The sequence below is a fragment of the Chlorocebus sabaeus genome, chromosome 12 (genome assembly GCF_047675955.1).
Source record: "Chlorocebus sabaeus isolate Y175 chromosome 12, mChlSab1.0.hap1, whole genome shotgun sequence".
NCBI lineage: Eukaryota > Metazoa > Chordata > Mammalia > Primates > Cercopithecidae > Chlorocebus > Chlorocebus sabaeus.
Window position 1 is genome coordinate 104537361 of NC_132915.1, and position 17960 is coordinate 104555320.

Consider the following 17960-nt stretch of genomic DNA (forward strand, 5'->3'; position numbering starts at 1 on the left):
TTCCACAGGACCCCTGCAGCCAGCCCTTACCCTGCCTTGACAGCCTGAGCTCGAGTCCATCCCTGCTTTCTCCCAGTGACGGGGCCCACATAAAGTTTGTGCCCACTGGATGTACAGACTTTCCGGATCTACATAAAAGCCACACGTCTATTTCTCTTGAATTCATTAATCTTATTGAGTGTGGTGACTCGCCTGTAATCCCAGCACTCTGGGAGGCTGAGGCAGATGGATGACCTGAAGTCAGGAGTTTGAGACTAGCCTGGCCAACAAGGTGAAACCCTGTCTCTACTAAAAGTACAAAAATTACTGGGCATGGTGGCGCAGGCCTGTAATCCCAACTATTTGGGAGACTGAGACAGGAGAGTTGCCTGAACCCCGGAGGCGGAAGTTGCAGTGAGCCGAGATCACACCATTGCACTTCAGCCTGGGTGCCAAGAGTGAAACTGTCTCAAAAAAAAAAAAAAATTTTTATTACTCATTCAAATATCAAATTATGTATTGCTCAAGATATACCAATTCAGAACACCTTTTTTTCACTCATTTTGCAAAAACAAATCACGTTTTTCATCTGCATCACTGGCGTCACCCCTGGAGCCCCCTCTGGGTCAGCTGACCCCGCTCTCCTGAGGCTGCTCTTTGCTATGCCAGCCTTTAAGCAGCACCTGTAGGATTTCATGCACAGAACAAGCACTAGAAATTTCATTCCAAGCCATAAGTGCCCCCTGGCACAACGTTAAGCACTGGTTTCTCCCGACGTCCAAGTGTGAGGCCTCAGGAATTACCCCTAAGGAAGAATGACGAAATCTTGTTTCTTTGCCTTTCTCCCCTACCAAGGACCTCTAGGGATTTCCTGTCACCATGACTGAGGTTGCTCAGATGCTGAATGCGCCCTCCTTGAACAATAGTTGGTGGCTGCAAGGAATTGAGGGGGCTTCCATGTGATGGGGCCTGTAATACCGCCACCCTACGGGAATGCCCCCCGATTCAGAAGGATAGTTCTGGGGGAAAAAATCCAACCTTATATTCAGACCTGTAGGGTTCTTAGCTGAGTTTCGGGAATCTAGGGTGTCTGGCAGCCTCTTGACTGTTCGTTCTCCCCTCCCTGTCCTGCCCTGGCCTGGCTGCAGGCCCACCCCTGGTTGCTCATGCAGCACTCACTCTGTCCACTCTGCTGTGGACCCTGTTTCCTAGTGGTTCTAGTCACCCCCAGAGGGAGCACCCTGTTGTGTAGAGAGGCGCAGAGTCAGCGTGCTGGTCCAGGTGACATTCTCTTCCAGGTCTGCTTGTTCCCCATGGAGGCATCCCTTTCCCTGCCTCCACGCACTCCCCCCATTGTCTGGGCTACACCTCCGGTCCCCTTGGGGCACTGGGCAAGTGGCTTCCCTCTCTCACTGAGTATGCCACCGCTGGCCAGGCCTGGCAAGTCCCTATGCCTGATTAGAGCTCAGGCTCAGCCTGACCTCCCTCTTCACCTGCTCACGTGTGGTCCTGAGGCTGGGCACCCATAGCCTCCCTTTCTCCAGCCCCTGCTGTGGGATAGGTGGGTGGATGTGGCCTGGGGCTGGGGACCTGGCTCTAGGGAGGGGCTTTTTGGAGCCCTGGCCTAGAGGAGACAAGTGTGGCCTCTGTGAATCCTGCTCTGCCATTCAGTGTCCTGGTGATCTTAACCTCACTAAGCCTGCTTCTTCATCTGACAAATGGAGAAAACCACAGGCCCCACTCTGAGGTGACTGTCCCAGCTTAGTCCGGTCACAGAGTCCTTTACTCACAGGCCAGCCAACCTCCCTCGGCCCACCCCGGCATTCACCCTTGGGGTTTCACACGGGCCTTCCTCACAGGCCAGTGTTCCAGTGGGAGACTCTCCCCTCCCCACAAACAGCACGCTTGGTTTTGCCAGGATGTCCTGGCTCAGCCATGGACATGGGACTGTGGGCAGGTACGTGGTTCTGCTCTGATGGCTTCCCCTGCCCACCCCCGAAGGTGTCTGTCCTGGCAGCGGCTGGGTCTGGGGTAAGCTGAGCCTGCTGCTGTACTCCTACTTTTGCTGGGTTCAGTGGGGGGAAGCAGGGTGACACCCTGGGTTCCTGGATATCAGCCACACTGCTGGGCCCCACAGTGCCCTGGGAGAGTTGCCCCTACCCACAACTCATGGGACTTGGGAAGGCTCAAGCCAGAGGTAGGTGGGAAGTTGCTGGTGAAGGACGCAGCCCTGGCTCTGGCCCAGTTCTGGGCCCAGTGCCCCGAGGTCACAGCTGGCCCTTGGCTCCTGGACCAAAGTCCTCGGGCGCACTGGCTGCTTGGTCACCAGCTCCCAGGCCCAGGGAAAGCTGAAGAGGGCAAGGCCAGGTGCCTGCCCCCACCCTGCCTGCCTCAGCTGAAACACCTCTTCACCAACACAATTCCCATTTATTGATGACCTTGCATATAAATATCATACAACAGGGCAGGGGCAGGAACCAAGCTGAGTGGAACCAGAGGGGCTCGCTAGCCATGCTACCCACAGGAACACAGCCGCCGCGGAGGCGAAACCTCACACCCTGGCCCCTTGCCCCAGACAGTCCTGTCTCCAGGTCCTGGGAGTTTGGGAAGCAGGGTACACACGCTGGCCTGGTCATAGAGATGGCAGGGAGTGGCCGGGGCTGAGCTGGTGAGACAAAGAGCTCTGGCCAGTCTCCTGTTCCAGAGGGCTGGTTCCCTTCCCCAGAGGAGGCACCGGTGGAGAAGGCACCAGGGGCCCGGGCCTAACGTCCCGCTCAGCCTCTGCACTCAGCCCCAGGTCGGGCCCTGGCAGGTGCTGAGATGACCCACGGAAGGCACTTGGCTGGGGCCTGCAGGCCCCCTGGAGGATGTGGTCCGTGACTTAGTAGATTTGGGGGGACCAGGGAAGAGGGAACCAATGGGCTGAGCCCTGGTGGGTGGCCCATCCCAGGGTGGGCTTGGCTGTGGCGTTGGCAGGCCTGAGTCCTAGGGGCTCAGAGCTTGGCCCGGGGGTGGCTCTGCAGCAGGGCACGCATGTCCAGGAGCGCCTTCTCCAGGTAGTGTGCCAGGCGGGCGGCGTTGGTCTCTGCGCAGCTGTTGTAGGCCGACAGGGAGAAGTTGATGTGGGCCTCCATGGGGTTATAGCAGACACCGTAGCCGTCGGGGACCACGGGCCCAAAGAACATGACGCAGTCTGTCTTGGAAGGGACCTGGGGACGGCAGGACGAAAGCTCTCAAGCTCCCCTACCTTGACGCCCCCAGCACTTCCCAGGCTGCCTGTGCTTCTGCCAAGACTGCAGGCCCCTTGAGGGCAGGGACCATGGTCTGTCCCCTGCTATATCCCAGCAACCAGTACAGGCTGGCACAAATCAAATGTTCCTTTATACTGACCAGTGAGTCAGGGAAGCTGATTCTCCCATGAGAAGCACTGACCCCTTCTCAGCCTGCTTGGGCTGCAGATAGGCCCCTGCCCCCAGTTCCTCCTCCTGAACTCAGCTGTGTTGGCATTGGGCCAGTGGGGCCTGTGTGGGCCACGTCAAACTGCCAGTGGGTTCTCTGCCTGCAGCCCCCGGGGCACCTGGGGCAGTGGCCCACCTGGCTGGTGGAGAGGTGGAAGTGCATGGCGATGGCATAGGAGGTGTCCATGAAGATGTCTGGCATGCTCACCAGGTCCTCGATGGCCTGCAGCTTCAGGCCCAGGAGGTGTCGATCAAAGGCCTCTCCACGGATGGCCTGTTGGGGTGGGGGAGCTGTCAGGAGCAGGGGCTGTGGACCCGCGGGGTATCCCTGCCCTCTTCAGCCTGTGGCAGCGCCATCCTTCCCAGGCACTGGCCACTCAGAACCACGAGACCAGAGTAGTCTGGCCAGAGAGAGCCTTTGTTTCACAGATGGGGAAACTGAGGCTCAGGGAGGGGCGGGGATTTGCCCAGGAGGCAGGACAGTGCAGGGTTGCAGAGCAGGGCCCTGGAGCTGGGTGGCCTAGACGCATCCTGGCTGCGGGGCCTTGGTAGGTTGCTTAGGTTCTGCAACCGTAGTGTCTTCATCTGTAAAGAGGGGTGAGTCCTGCAGTGCCCTCGCAGGGTGGCAGTAAGCTTAAATGGATGTGTGCATGTAGCACGGTCAGAGCCTGGACACACAGCTGCTCAGAGACAGAGCCTGGACATGCACCCAGACAGCCACCTCCCTGACTGCAGCCCAAGCTGCTGGAGGGCAGGAAACTCGCTGTCTGCTGGACCACGTATACCTAGCATCAGGGAGAGAGTGTGACCCAAAATCTAGGGCCCAGGCCAACCCTGGAACCTGGGACCAGGGCAGTTACTGGGCCCAGGCTGGGTCTCTCCAACTTTAAAATTGAGATATTTGGCTGGGCGCAGTGGCTCACACCTGTAATCCCAGTACTTTGGGAGCCTGAGGTGGGTGGATCACCTGAGGTCAGGAGTTTGAGACTAGCCTGTCAACATGGTGAAATCCCGTCTCTACTAAAAATACAAAAATTAGCTGGGCATGGTGGCGGGTGCCTGTAATCCCAGCTACTTGGGAGGCTGAGGCAGGAGAATCGCTTGAACCCGGGAGGCGGGGATTGCAGTGAGCCGAGATTGCACCACTGCACTCTAGCCTGGGCGACAGAGCAAGATTCCATCTCAAAAAAAAAAAAAAAAAAAGAAAAAGAAAAAGTAGGGGGCTATTCAGCCTGGTTCCAGGTGCTCCCAGGTTGGGGGAGGTGTGGTCCTAGCAAAGGGTTGGCAGCCATTGCCATTGGCTGCAGGGATGGATAGTCAGAGGGACAGACAGGCTGACACTAAGGGACAAGTGAGTAGGCACAAGTGGGCTCACTCACCCTGTCGGTATAGCCTCGGTGGGCCTGCACGGCCTTCCGCAGCAGCTCCACCTTCTGGTGCCCCTAGAGTGGTGAGGGTCGGAGGGAGCTGAAGCACTGTCCCTTCTCTTCTCTTTGCCCACCTCAGTAGCCCATCCCTCACCCAGCACTAGATTCTGAGCTCTTTAAGAGGAACTATTAGGGCTGAGAGCGGTGGCTCACGCCTGTAATCCCAACACTTTGGGAGGCCGAGGCAGGTGGACCCATTGAGGTCAGGAGTTTGAGACCAGCCTGGTCAACATGGTGAAACCCCGTCTCTACTAAAAATACAAAAATTAGCCGGGCATGGTGGCAGGCACCTGTAGTCCCAGCTACTTGGGAGGCTGAGGCAGGAGAACTGCTTGAACCCGGGAGGTGGAGGTTGCAGTGAGTCGAGATCACGCCACTGCACTCCAGCCTGGGGGACAGAGCAAGACTTTCTTAAAAAAACAAGAAAAAACAAAAGAGCGAGTATTGCACCTGCCAACTCCTTGGTCCTCAGCCGGGGCCTGACATAGCGCGGTTGCTTTACTGCTAATGAATAAATGAATGAACAAATGAATGACTCCCTTTTTCTCTTTGGCCCCCAGGAAGCTCAGAGGTAGATTCACGGCTCCAGCTTCTGTTAGATTCCCCGAGCCCACCATGGGGCTGGAATCCTGTAGGTGCTCCATCAATGTGTGTTGACTGAGTGAGCACGAGGGAGATGGCTCAGACCCAGCTCACCTGCCCTCACCCCAGACCTCTCACCGTGACGCTGGAGTCATCCATGGCCTTGACAAAGGCGAGTGAATCCATGGAAGCCGAGCGGATGGTGTCGGTGCGGCCCAGGTGAAACATGCGCAGGGAGGCACTTTCGTAGGTGGCACATGCCTGCCTGTAGATCCTGGTGGGAAATGGGGCTGAGCACGCCCCTTGGAGGCGGACACCCCCTCCCCTGCCCCTAGGTCTCCTCCCTCCTCCATGGGCGGGCTGCAGAGGTGCACCTGTAGTAGGCCAGCTGCAAAGCCATCTGGATGAAGGCATCTGGGCTTAGCTTCTCCGACTTGGGGAAGTCCTTTCCAAAATGATGGAACACCATCATGGTGATATCCAGGTCCTGGATCATGCTGGGGGTGTGGGAAGGGCAGGTGAGGGGCAGGCCCCGGCAGCCCCTGCCAACCCCACAGGGGGTCTGGGTGTCATGAAAGAGCTGGCACAGGAGCCACTCAAGCTCAAGGGCCTGGCCTTACCCACCTGGCACGGGGATGGCAGGGGCAGGCACTTACATGCTGAGGTTCTGCTTAGCCTTCTCGATGTCGCTCTTGATCTCGGGGGTGATGTTGAACCGCAGCTTCTTGGGCATGGGCAGGGGCACCATGGGAGACCGCACGAGCTCGGGTTTCTTCCTGCACAGTACATGGGGCCTCAGGCTCATGCTGGCGCCTCTAGAGCCTGGGTCCATTCTGAGACCAGGGTGGGGGCCAGCCCAGGGAGATGTGTTTGTTCTGAAAACCACCTTCACCTCAGCTTTCTTTTTTTTTTTAAAGATGAAGTCTTGCTCTGTTGCCCAGGCTGGAGTGCAATGGTGTGATCTCAGCTCACTACAACCTTGGCCTCCCTGGTTCAAGTGATTCTCCTGCCTCAGCCTCCTGAGTAGCTGGGATTACAGGTGCCTTCCACCACGCCTGGCTAATTTTTTTTTTTTTCTTTTGAGATGGAGTCTCACTCTGTCGCCCAGGCTGGAGTGCAGTGGCACAGTCTCCACTCAACGCAACCTCTGCCTCCCGGGTTCAAGCAATTCTCTTGCCTCAGCCTCCTGAGTAACTGGGATTATAGGCATACGCTGCCACACCTGGGCAATTTTTTTTTTTCTATTTTTAGTAGAAATGGCATTTCACCATGTTGGCCAGGCTGATCTCAAACTCCTCACCTCAACTGATCCTCCCGCCTCAGCCTCCCAAAGTGTCAGAATTACAGGCACAAGCCACCATATCCGGCTGGCTTCCTTGGAAGAAACAGATTCCCAGGCACAAAGGAGAGTGATATTCCTCATAAGCCGGTCTTTCACCTGTGTGTCACCTGTCACTAGGCACTGGGGAACTAGGCGAGAGATGTGACTGTACTCACGTGTACTCGATGACATAGTCCAGAAGGGTGACGATAGGGGGCCCCTCCGCTGCAGCGTGCTCGTACACGAGCCCACAGGAGCCATCTTCTGCCACGATGAACTGCAGAAGGGAAGGGAGACCCCGGTCAGCCCCAGGGCCCTGGGGGGTGGCCCCAACCCAACCACTCTTTGGTCGAGGCAAGGGCCTCTCTGAAGCCATCTCAATGGGCTATGCTGACTTATTACTGTTATTAACAATAGCTGACATTCACTGGGTGCCCTGGTGTGCTAAGCACATCCCACGCTCAGCGTGCTTGACTGAGTCCTTCAAACTACTCTGCCGGTGAGGTTGACCACCTCCCCATTTTACAGGTGCAGAGAGGGATTGTTGTGCCAGGATTGCACTGGCTGACCCCAGATCCCAGGTTCTCTGTGAGGCGCTGTGGGGGTCTGCTGGGGGTGGCAGCGGTTTCCAGGCCAGCGGCAGGACTGGTGATGACAGGCTGGCTGCCTGGTAATTATGGTGGCGTCCAGCCTGCTGGCTTCCTGCCTGTTTTACAAGCTAGGAGGCTGGGGACGCAGGGCCTGGGAGGGGCAGGAAGTCCCGAGGCCATGGAGGCCCCGTTCAGGTGTACACGAGTGGGCGAAGCCCTGCTGGGCCTCACCTGCAGCGTCTTGTCGAACCAGCGGTTGCCGCTGTTGAGCCTGCTGCCGCCCCCGTGCAGCATCTGGCCTGCCACGTGGCTGCGGTACACGTCCTCTGAGACCCTGGGCACGGGCGCATCCAGGCACACAGTGAAGATACTCTTCTGGATGGAGCGCACAGAATCCCGGTTCACCTTGTCTGCAGGTGGCATGGGGTGGGGAGGCTCAAAATGGGGTGAGTCTCAGGGTGTGGGAGAGATGGACCAGCCCCTCCACAGCCTCCTGCCCTGGGCTCTTCTGACCTATTTGTACCCCTCTGGGATGAGGAGATCCCCACCTCAGGGGCCCTCCAGGGCATTCACCGAGTGTAGGGTGTGGGTTCAGAGCTTCAAACTCAACAGGACCCTGCAGCCCCACAGCATTCCTTGAGGCAGGACCCAACACCTGGCCCACTTTAGACACAGGAAACGGAAGCCCAGGGTCACACAGGAGCTGGCCTGACAGCCAGGGATCCCACACAGGTGGTCTGACTTTGGGGCTAATGCCCCTGAGCAAGACATGCTTTGGAGGATTGCTGGTGCTCGGGGGTACAGGGAGCGTGGAGGTGGGTGGGCTCCTCAGCCAGAGGACTTGGACTGTAATCCTAACTTGCTGTATAGCAGAGAGAAACTACCCTAACCATGAGGTGTCCTCATCTATGACACGGGGCCCACATTGCCTGCTCCACGTTGAGAGGATGCAGTGAGAAACATGGCTGCCCATGGCTGTGCGGGGCCCAGTGTGCTGGGGGAATGCTGGGAAAAGGGCTTGTGGGTGCCTGTATAAACTGGCCTTAAAAATATGGGATAATAACTTGTGGAAAGCCACAAGAGGCCGCAGAGGAGGAAAGCCTCCTAATTGCCATCATGTTCCCATGCTCAGCGCGAGACTCGCTCTATCTGTAAACACTGTGTTCAAGGAGAAAGATACTCCTTTGACACACTAGAATGTGGACAGACGTGCAGGCTCCTAGTTAAGCCGCTCCCACTAGCTACTCTCCAGTAAGTTAAAGATATGCTGTTTGAGCACAAAGGAGATTCATTGAAACCGCTATTGCTATAGATTACGCCTATGACACACTGCCTCCCTTTCACTGTTTCACCCTGAACATCTGCTTCTTAGATCTAAGTGATTGTACTCAACAAATAGTGTGGAGACCAGAACTCTGCGCCTTTTGCAGCCTCCACTTTGCAACTGGCCCCTGGCTCCCAGCTTTATGAAATTGTTTTTTTTTTGAGACAGGGTCTTGCTCTGTCACCCAGGCTGGAGTGCAGTGGCAAGATCTCGGCTCACTACAAGCTCCGCCTCCCGGGTTCACGCCATTCTCCTGCCTCAGCCTCCCGAGTAGCAGGGACTACAGGCGCCCGCCACCACGCCAGGCTAATTTTTTGTATTTTTAGTAGAGACAGGGTTTCACCATGTTAGCCTGGATGGTCTCAATCTCCTGACCTTGTGATCCGCCTGCCTCGGCCTCCCAAAGTGCTGGGATTACAGGCGTGAGCCACCGCGCCCGGCCCCCTTTATGAACTCTTAACCTGTCTCTTCTCATTCCTTTGTTGCCACCAGACTTCGGGTACCCTATGGGTGGTGCTGAGGCTGGTCCCCACCAGGGGAAGAGGCCTGGATGTGCAGCCCCAGCACGGCCCGCAAGAGGCACCTTTGATGAGAGTGTTGTATGCCTTGGCCCAGGAGTTGCGGTGGTTGGAGGTGAGGATGCCCACAGGCTCCTTGTTGGTCTGTAGGGATGAGTTCCAGATCTTTTCCAGCTGCACGAAGATCTGATCCGCAGTGAGGGGCGTCCCGTCGCTGTGGTACACGTCCAGCTCAAAAAACTGTTGGGGCACAGGCAGGTAAGAGGAGGGAGCTGAGTGGGGACCCCAGGCTGACAGCAGCCACCTCCCCACACCTGCCTCCTCCTGGCCTTGGCCTTGGAGGGGATGGAGTCAGGCCAAGGGTGTGAGGGGGAGGAGGTCCTTGGATCGCCCTTCTGGGCTGGGCAGGCCCACGGCCCCTCCTGGCCTCCCTGGGCCGCCAATGGAGAAGCCAGGGGATGCCCATTCCTGGGGCACATGGGCATGTGTGCTGGGGAACCGCAGTGGGGAAGCCGACCGCAGCCGTCCTGCTGTACTCCTGCAGCAGGGCAGGGGCTTGCAGGCGTGGGTGGGGGCCACCCACCTGGTAGTTGTGTACCACGGTGATGTGCGTGGGAGGCTTCTTGGTCTTGCTGAAGTTGCTGACCGTGTCCTGCTTAGGGCCCGGCACTCGGCAGGAGGACAGGATCTGATAGTACTGGTTCATGCACAGTGGCTTCCCCCCCAGGTACTCCACGGGCAGGGTCTCACTGCAGGGCAGAGGGGCAGTGAGGGCGCCACTGGGCAAGTGAATGGGGAGGAAGGCAGGGTCAACAGGGACCTCCTAGGTACTGCTGGGGGCTTACACAGTGTCCCCGCCCCCCCTCCCAGCATAAGCACCTCAGGGCTGCGCTGCAGGCAGGGGCCTCGCTTTCTGCCCCAGCGGGCCCTGTTCAGAAGTCACCTAGAAACTCCCTCCCTTCCCCTCTCTGGGCTTCAGTTTGTAACAGGGAAGATGAGGCAGCGAATAAAACTCTGGGGTCCTCTTTAGTTGGGATGGGACAGGGTCACCCACCCAGAGGAGATTCCAGCAGCTGTAGCAGACAACAATCCCCAGTGCTCCATCTCCCAAATCCCACCCAAGGCTGAGCTGACAGGAAGTGAAAGTGACTGAGCTTTGGGCCTGCCGGGCCAGGGCTGGGGTCAGAGGTGGCTGTGGTAATTAGGCAGGCCTGGGCAGGTGTGGGGCTGGGCAGGGGTGGGGCTGCTCACTTGTCAATCATGACCTTGAAATCCAACACACCCTCAATGAGTTTGGCAGCAAATCTGGAAAGATTGATTAGAGATTACAAGCTGTGTGGACACCCTGAGGGAGGCCCCGGGCTAGGGACACCTGCTTGGGGAGTGGGAGGCCTAGTCTTCCATCCTCCCTCACCGCGTCCAGAAAGCCCAGGAGCACAAGGGAGGAGCCTGGGAGTCCCAGTTTGTTAATCTGTGTCTGCTTCTTTGTAACCTCTAGAGGGAGCACAGTCAGGAGGGCTCGGGGAAGTGCTGGTGGCCAAGGGCCTGGTAGGACTTGGGTGCTAGTCCCTTGCAGCTGGAGTATGGCTTGGTTAGGGGTCAGTGGGCTGGGTCTACCCACAGAGGGCCTGAGCTCCTGAACCACAGCCTAGAATCTGGAGGGAGTGTCATCTGCTCTGAAGCATTGGCTCTGGAGGGCCCCAGTCCCCTGGGGTGGTGTGAATGGGACAGCAGTGGCTCCGGTGTTCCCTCCACTAGGTTCCTTCCCCACTCTGGGCCTCTGTGTCCCCCAGGCCGCCTTCCTCCCAGGGCTGTCTGGCCCATGGCAACCATCCTCAATGCTTGGGGCTGCCCCTGGATCCCACCATGGGGACCACTGGCTGGAGTTCCCGGGCCTGAACCCCGGCCCTTCCCAGGGTGCCCTGGTCCCTTTAAGAGAAGCAGGGGACGGCAGCCAATGGCTGGTCCTTGGGAAGGAGATCCTTGTTGCTGGTATTTTTATCTCTGGTAGGACTGGAATAGGGGCTGGCACAGGTGACCTGGCTGAATGTGGAAAAGAGGACTGTGTACAGAGGTCACCCCTGTGGCTAGCTGAGGAGAGTGGGAAGGAGGGGTGAAGTGCTAAAACTGGGGCTGGGGAGAAGCCTCAGGTACGGAGGAGGATGGGGCCTTCACAAAGATGTGGTTAATAGCCATGAGGCTTCAGAGCTGGAGAGACCCTGCTTCCTGAATGGGGTCTTGGGCAGCTCCCTTCCCTGCTCCGAACCTCAATTTCCCCATTTGTAAAATAGGGAGGATGCTCCCTACTTCATAAGGCTGTTTATGGGGCAGAAAGATAAACAGGGTCAGGGCCCCTCCAAGTCGCTGGGGGAAGTGGACTCGAGGGGCCCGGCTGCCTCCCAGCCCCCGAGCCCCAGCCACTCACCGGAGCTGACCCTGCAGGTCCACGAAGTTCTGCTTGGGCAGCATCACACCTGGGCTGGAGCAGATGACCACAGGCTGGCGGTACTGGAGGTAGGCAGTCTTGAGCCACCACTCAGACAGCTGGGAAAAGGGCCAGAGCCTGTCAGGAGGGGTGCATGGGCCCTGGTGCCCCCTCTTCCCCAGGGCTAGGGGACGTGGCTGGCCCCCTCCCCTCTACCCCACTATGGAGATTCTCAAAGTAAATGCTTAGATCCAGAACCCACCCTTCCCGCCCCACACCTTAAACCCACCAGCCTCTTCCCTTTAGCCCGAGTGATCAGTATTAGCCAGATCAATCAGACGCTGCTGCTGAGAAAGGACGTGAAAGAAAGATCGGGAGGAAACCTGGGGTGTAGGGAGGGGCAGCAAGGTGAATAAATTATCTTTTTTTTTTGTTTTTGAGACGGAGTCTCACTCTCTCACCCAGGCTGGAGTGCAGTGGCGTAATCTCAGCTCACTGCAAGCTCTACCTTCCGGGTTCACACAATTCTCCTGCCTCAGCCTCCCAAGTAGCTGGGACTACAGGCGCCTGCCACCACACCCAGCTAATTTTTTTGTATTTTTAGTAGAGATGGGGTTTCACTGTGTGAGCCAGGATGGTCTCGATCTCCTGACCTTGTGATCCGCCCACCTCAGCCTCCTAAAGTGCTGGGATTACAGGCGTGAGCCACTGCGCCCGACAAGGTGAATGAATTCTCATTTTACACATTCTCTGTCAATGACTGCCATACGTTAAATTAAAATGTATGCCTGAATAGACAGAAAGGAAAAAAGGGAAGGGTCTACAAAAACAAAGTCCAACGAGTGACTTTTTTTTTGAGACAGGGTCTCACTCTGTCGCCCACGCTAAAGTGCCATGGTGCTATCTCAGCTCACTGCAACCTCTGCCTCCTGAATTCAAGCGATTCTCTTGCCTAAGCCTCCTGAGTAGCTGGGGCTATAGGTGTGCACCACCACACCTGGCTGATTTTTGTATTTTTTGGTACAGACAGGGTTTCACCATGTTGGCCAGGCTTGAACTCCTGACCTCAAATGATTCACCTGCCTCAGCTTCCCAAAGTGCTGGGATTACAGGCGTCAGCCATGGCGTCTGGCCCAATAAGTGAGTTTTTGACCATCCCCAGCAGAGAACTGTCCAAGGAGGCAGGAGACCGGGGTATCAGAGCAGCCTGAGGGATCTGGTCTTGCTCTGTGGCCTCGGGGAGTAGATACCCACTTTGATCTCAAGGTTAGGGCAATCTTGAGGCGACGCTCCCTGCAAGGATGAATCCTTATGCTAGTGACAAGATGTGGGTGACACATCCTCACTCTCTGCCCTGACGGTCCGTCCTCTGTCTGGGGGGTGGGGGTCTCTGGGCACCAGCCAGGGATGTGGTATTAAAGGCTCCATGTCTGGGACTGCGCACACTCCCAGGTGACTGTCACCCTGTGTCCTCTATGCTGACTGCAACACCCACCGTCCCTGCACACAGCCAGTACAGATTTCTCTGGCCTTCCACCCCCAGAGACCTGGGCCCACCCTGCGTCCCCTCACCCTGTGGTGAACAGCAGCAGGATGTGCCTCTTCATCACACGCACTCCCCTGTGGCGCTGGGCCACTAGCCCTTGGCAAGGGGTGAGGGGGAGGTGACTTGTCCCAGGTTTTGGAGTCCAAAGTCCTGACCTGACGAGTCTCAGCAAATGTCGACAACTCCCACCTCCTGTGTGCAGCCCCCAGCCTCCGCCAAGCCCCAGGACTAGAGCTCCACCTCCCATCCCCATGACATCCCCTATAACACAGCACTTCCCAGGGCGGGACCCGCTGTGGCTCTCCCACAGGCAGTTTCTCCCTCAGGCAACCCCGACTTGGCAAATTCCACCCCTGCCCCCACCATTGGCAAGTGACACTGGCACTGCCTCCAAAACAGTCCTGGACCTAATGACTCTCCCTGTCTCCCATCCAGTGTCAGACCCAGGCTGCCACAGCTCCCTGGGGGTGATGTCACCCCTCCCCCTCATCTCTGGCTCCCACTCTGCCTCCCTCCCAGCAGCTGGGCCATCTTTTTTTTTTTTTTTTTTTTTTTTTGAGACGGAGTCTCGCTCTGTTGCCCAGGCTGGAGTGCAGTGGCGTGATCTTGGCTCACTGCAAGCTCCGCCTCCCGGGTTCACGCCATTCTCTTGCCTCAACCTGCCGAGTAGCTGGGACTACAGGTGCCCATCATCATACCCAGCTAATTTTTTTGTATTTTTTTTTAGTAGAGACAGGGTTTCACTGTGTTAGCCAGGATGGTCTCGATCTCCTGACCTCATGATCCGCCCACTTTGGCCTCCCAAAATGCTGGGATTACAGGTGTGAGCCACCGCGCCCGGCACCCCCCCCCCATTTTTTTTCCCAAGATGGAGTCTTGCTCTGTTGCCCAGGCTGGAGTGCAGAGGCACAATCTTGGCTCACTGCAACCTCCACCTCCCAGGTTCAAGCAATTCTCCTGCCTCAGCCTCCCCAGTATCTGGGATTATAGGTGTCTGCCACCACACCTGGCTAATTTTTGTATTTTTAGTAGAGACGGGGTTTCACCATGTTGGCCAGGCTGGTCTCGAACTCCTGACCTTGTGATCCGCCCGCCTTGGCCTCCCAAAGGGCTGGGATTACAGGTGTGAGTCATTGTACCCGGCTGTCACCTTTTTAATTTGTGTGTTGAAGTATGAGATGTAAATAGAAAAGCACACGAAGCATTGGTGTAGGCACATTTTCCAAACTGGGTACACCTGTGTCACAGATCAGACACAGAACCAGGGCGATCCGTCACTAAGTGACACGTATCCCCTGCCTAAGGCTGTCCCACCGAGCACAAGGGCATCTTCTTCTACCTGGCTGTACCTGTCCTTGCACCCCACTCCTGCCTCTATCCCAGAACATGACACCTTGTCCACAACCTGTGTCCTGTTCATCCCCTTTCTCTCCTCCCTACTTGAATGTCAGCTCCAGTGGGCTGGTGACTGTGTCCTTCTTGATCACCCGGTGCCCTGCCAAGTGCCAGGCACAGAGTACGTGCTCACAAAACTCTGGGCTGCAAATGAACGGCCGTGCCAGCGCAGTGGGCACTGGAGAACTGTGCTTGTGCAGCCAGCAGCAGGTCACGGTGAGGGCACCCCTCACTCACCCAGTTCTCCATCTTCCTGGCCCGACGCTCCAGCCCCTTCTGCAGGCGCTCCCCTACGCCTCCTGAGGCCTGAAACTCATCCACCAGCTGCTTGGTGTGGGCCCACTCCTCTTCACTCACAATGGGCTGCAGCGCCTTCAGGTAGTGGTCCAGGGACTGCTGGAGAGGGGGCACAGGCAGCCGTGGCAGTGCATCCTGGTGTGCCTTGAAGCGGCCGGAAGCCTTTATCAAGGAGGAGGGCTTCAGGAAGCCCAGAGGCTTCACCTGCAGGCAGCAGAACATCCTGTTCATTCCCTTCCCAGCTTGGAGTCCTGGCAGTCCCAAAGCTGTAGTCCTGGGCACTTATGTGCCCATTCCTGGGGCAGAGACAGCCTCTTGGGTGGGGCTGGCCCTGGCCTTCCAGCCCTAGAGCTGTAGGTGTCCCCGCCTCTCCAGGGCCTGGAGATGCAGGTAGGGATGGGGAGGGGTGGGGTGTGGCCATGGTTCTTGGCAAGGCTCAGGGGAATCAAGTCAGGATGAATGGCTCTTTGGCGTAGCAGAGGTGAGGGGGACCGCCCACCTGTTGGGTTGCACAGGCCCCTCCTTTCTCACCCTGGAAGAGGAACCAGCCAGCAGAGTGGTGACTGTCCCTCTTGGAGGTCCCCACCTCCTTTTCTCCCACCCTTTCCAGGTTGAGAAATAGAAGGGAAGAAGAGAGAATCACAGAGAGCCAGACAATGGCAGCATCTTCGGGTGAGGGGCCTTGGGCTTCCTCCTGCCTCTGAGATGGGGGAGGGGTGGGGTGAGGGCAGTGCTGTGGCGAGAGAGCTGGGTGGCCTGGCATGGAGGGTGAGAGGCGGCAGAGACAGAGAAAGTCCAGGAGGCCCTGTAGTGGGCAGAAAGAGAGACAGGAGGGCCCGAGGCTGCTCTTGCAGTGAGCAGGCGAGCGGCAGGAGCTCTGTTCCATACCTTCTCTCTCTGCTGCCCATCCTCCTCCATGGCAGGACCGAGGTTCTGGGCCCTGTCTGCCTTGGTTGGATCTCTAAGCCTAACTGTGCTACCAAGTGGGCGAGCAGAACCTAGCCAGAGGCAGCCACTTGCCTGGGCTGGAAAGAGAAGACAAGAGCCAAGATTCAGGGGGAGGCAGGTGGCAGTGGCAATGGCTGTGGTGGCAACGGGGGTTGTGGCAGTGGCAGGGGAAGCTCCTGAACTCTAGAAGCTACTCCACCCTCCCGAGCTCTCAGAAGTAGAGGAAGAGGGAGCAGGTGAGAGGCTGGTGGGGGGCATTCCAGTAGAAGGGAACCTAGAAAGTTCTTTCCTTTCTTCTCTGCATGGGCTCAGTGCCAGGGAGGCAGGCCAAGAAGTAATAAAAAAATACACCTGTCAGAATCTGTGAAGATCTTTTTGATGAGAGAAAACTTGGCTGGAGGGCAGAGACTGCCTGGCCGCTGAGGTTACACCACAGCCCTGGAATCGGTCCTGAAATTAGGGTTGGTGCAGGGGAGCAGACACCAGAAAAGGCCATCAGTGGATGGGACAGCCAGAAGCCCTGCCTATTTCCTGTTTCTCTCCAGGACTACTGGGACCCATCTGAGCCATCCCTCTACCAACACTCATTTTTTCCTGAGCTGTGGCTCATTCAGCTAGGGTCCAAGAGTGGAGGACTTTTGGTATGAAAAATAAACCAAAGGACGCTGCGATTCGGCTGGATTTGAATGAGCAGCTCCAGGGGACTCTGGGCAAGTCCCTCCTTGCCTCAGTTTCCCTGGCAGGAAAGTAACCAGGCTAGTCGGATGGTCCTGGAGAATGACCTAGAGTCTGTTTGTGGGATGAGATGCAGCTTGGGAGACAAGTGACAAGGGTGCAGTGGAGGCTCAGGGTGTTGCAACACCTAGAAGGGCCTCTGAGCCTGAGCCTGGATGCACCCTCTGCCCTCTGGCCCGGTAGTGTGTGTCCGAGACAGTGAGACACCAGCAACATATGCTTGGATCAGGGATGGAAGGAACTGAAATTAGGCTAGCATCCAGGCTGCCCTCTGGGGAGGACTGAGGGGTAGATACAGCCAGGGTGGGGAAGGGGGCTGGAGGGGAGGGAGGCCATGGGGCTGCCACCTGCCAGTTCTGAGGCCTTTCTGAGCAGCCTAGCTTGATGCCTCTGCGTGTTTCTCTGGCCACACACAATTCCCCAGGGACCATCTGATAAACCAAAGGAGCCTGACCAACTAACTGGACAGGGTCGGAGAAGTGGCTCTGGCCTAAGCGTGCGACGGGTGTGAGAGAATAACTGGGAGAGTGAGCGCGGGTCTGGACGCTCCTGGTCTCTCCCCCACCGGCCTGTCTCTGGGTCTAAGGGTGGGGGTGCTAACTGAAGCCGGGTCCCCCCTGTCTTTCCCGGGTCGTTGGAATTGAATGCTCCAGGACGTGGGTTCAATCCCACTTCTGACGCTGCGCCCGAATCTCCTGCTCTGCCAAACCTGGGACGCCCGCCTGGCTCCACCCCACCCCACCCCATCAGCTGGAGGCCGGGTCGGATAGCGGCCGCAGGACGAGGTCTCCGCTCCCGGGCGCAACCGCACGGCCCACCCACGCCGTTCAGGGCCCTCAGGCCCTGGCTCCGCCGCACTCACCACGGTCCTGGCAGCGAAGGCTAACATCTTCGCTGCCCGTCCGCGGACACGCAGTCCGCTCCGCCCCACAAACCGGGCAAAGTCCGCGCCGCCGCTGCAGCGGCTGGGGTTGGTGGGTCCTTGCTAGAGCCTTCGGGCCAAGGTCGCTGAGTTACGGCCGCCAGCCGGTAGAGGCGGCCCCGCGCCCACCCTCCGGGCCGGGCAGGCACCGGGGAGTAGGATTCGCGAGGCGGGGCCTGGGCCGGTAGCGGGCCCCGAGCCTGCAACGGAGCCCGGGAGGCTGGCTGCGGGGCGGGGGCGGGGCCTCGATGGGGCGGGGAAGGAGGGGCGGGGCGTCTCCCGGTAGCGGGTCGCAGTAGGCTGGCTGCGAGCTGGGGGCGGGGCCACGGCGGGTGCTGGGACAGAGGGGCGGGGCCGAGGGCGAGTCATTGGTTGGGAGGCCCCGCAAGGCGTTGAGACCTGTGGAGTAGGAAGGAGGAGGTCACCGTCCAGCTGTCTCTCCCCCGCCCCCGCGTGTCTTCTAAGCTGTTGGAGGTAGCGGTGTGCACCTCTC

The 17960-nt window shown here is 57.9% G+C and overlaps 1 protein-coding gene across 4 annotated transcripts; it reads right to left on the minus strand.

Annotated features, from left to right (window-relative positions):
- Positions 1-2386: 2386 nt before the first annotated feature.
- On the minus strand, positions 2387-17712 carry CRAT (carnitine O-acetyltransferase). Of its 4 annotated transcripts, XM_008005979.3 has the most exons (16): positions 17408-17712; positions 16162-16260; positions 15751-15887; positions 14803-15066; positions 11625-11743; positions 10451-10504; positions 9783-9948; positions 9265-9439; positions 7589-7767; positions 6944-7044; positions 6103-6222; positions 5821-5943; positions 5585-5720; positions 4817-4879; positions 3574-3711; positions 2387-3188 (listed from the first exon to the last, which is right to left on the minus strand). In XM_008005979.3, exons 3-16 carry the CDS (start codon positions 15778-15780, stop codon positions 2973-2975), a joined length of 1884 nt encoding a protein of 627 aa, XP_008004170.1. In that variant the 5' UTR covers positions 15781-15887; positions 16162-16260; positions 17408-17712; the 3' UTR covers positions 2387-2972. The 4 variants fall into 4 exon arrangements, with proteins under 4 accessions (XP_008004170.1, XP_008004171.1, XP_008004173.1 ...); XM_008005980.3 differs by lacking the exon at positions 16162-16260; XM_008005982.3 differs by lacking the exon at positions 15751-15887.
- Positions 17713-17960: the final 248 nt, after the last annotated feature.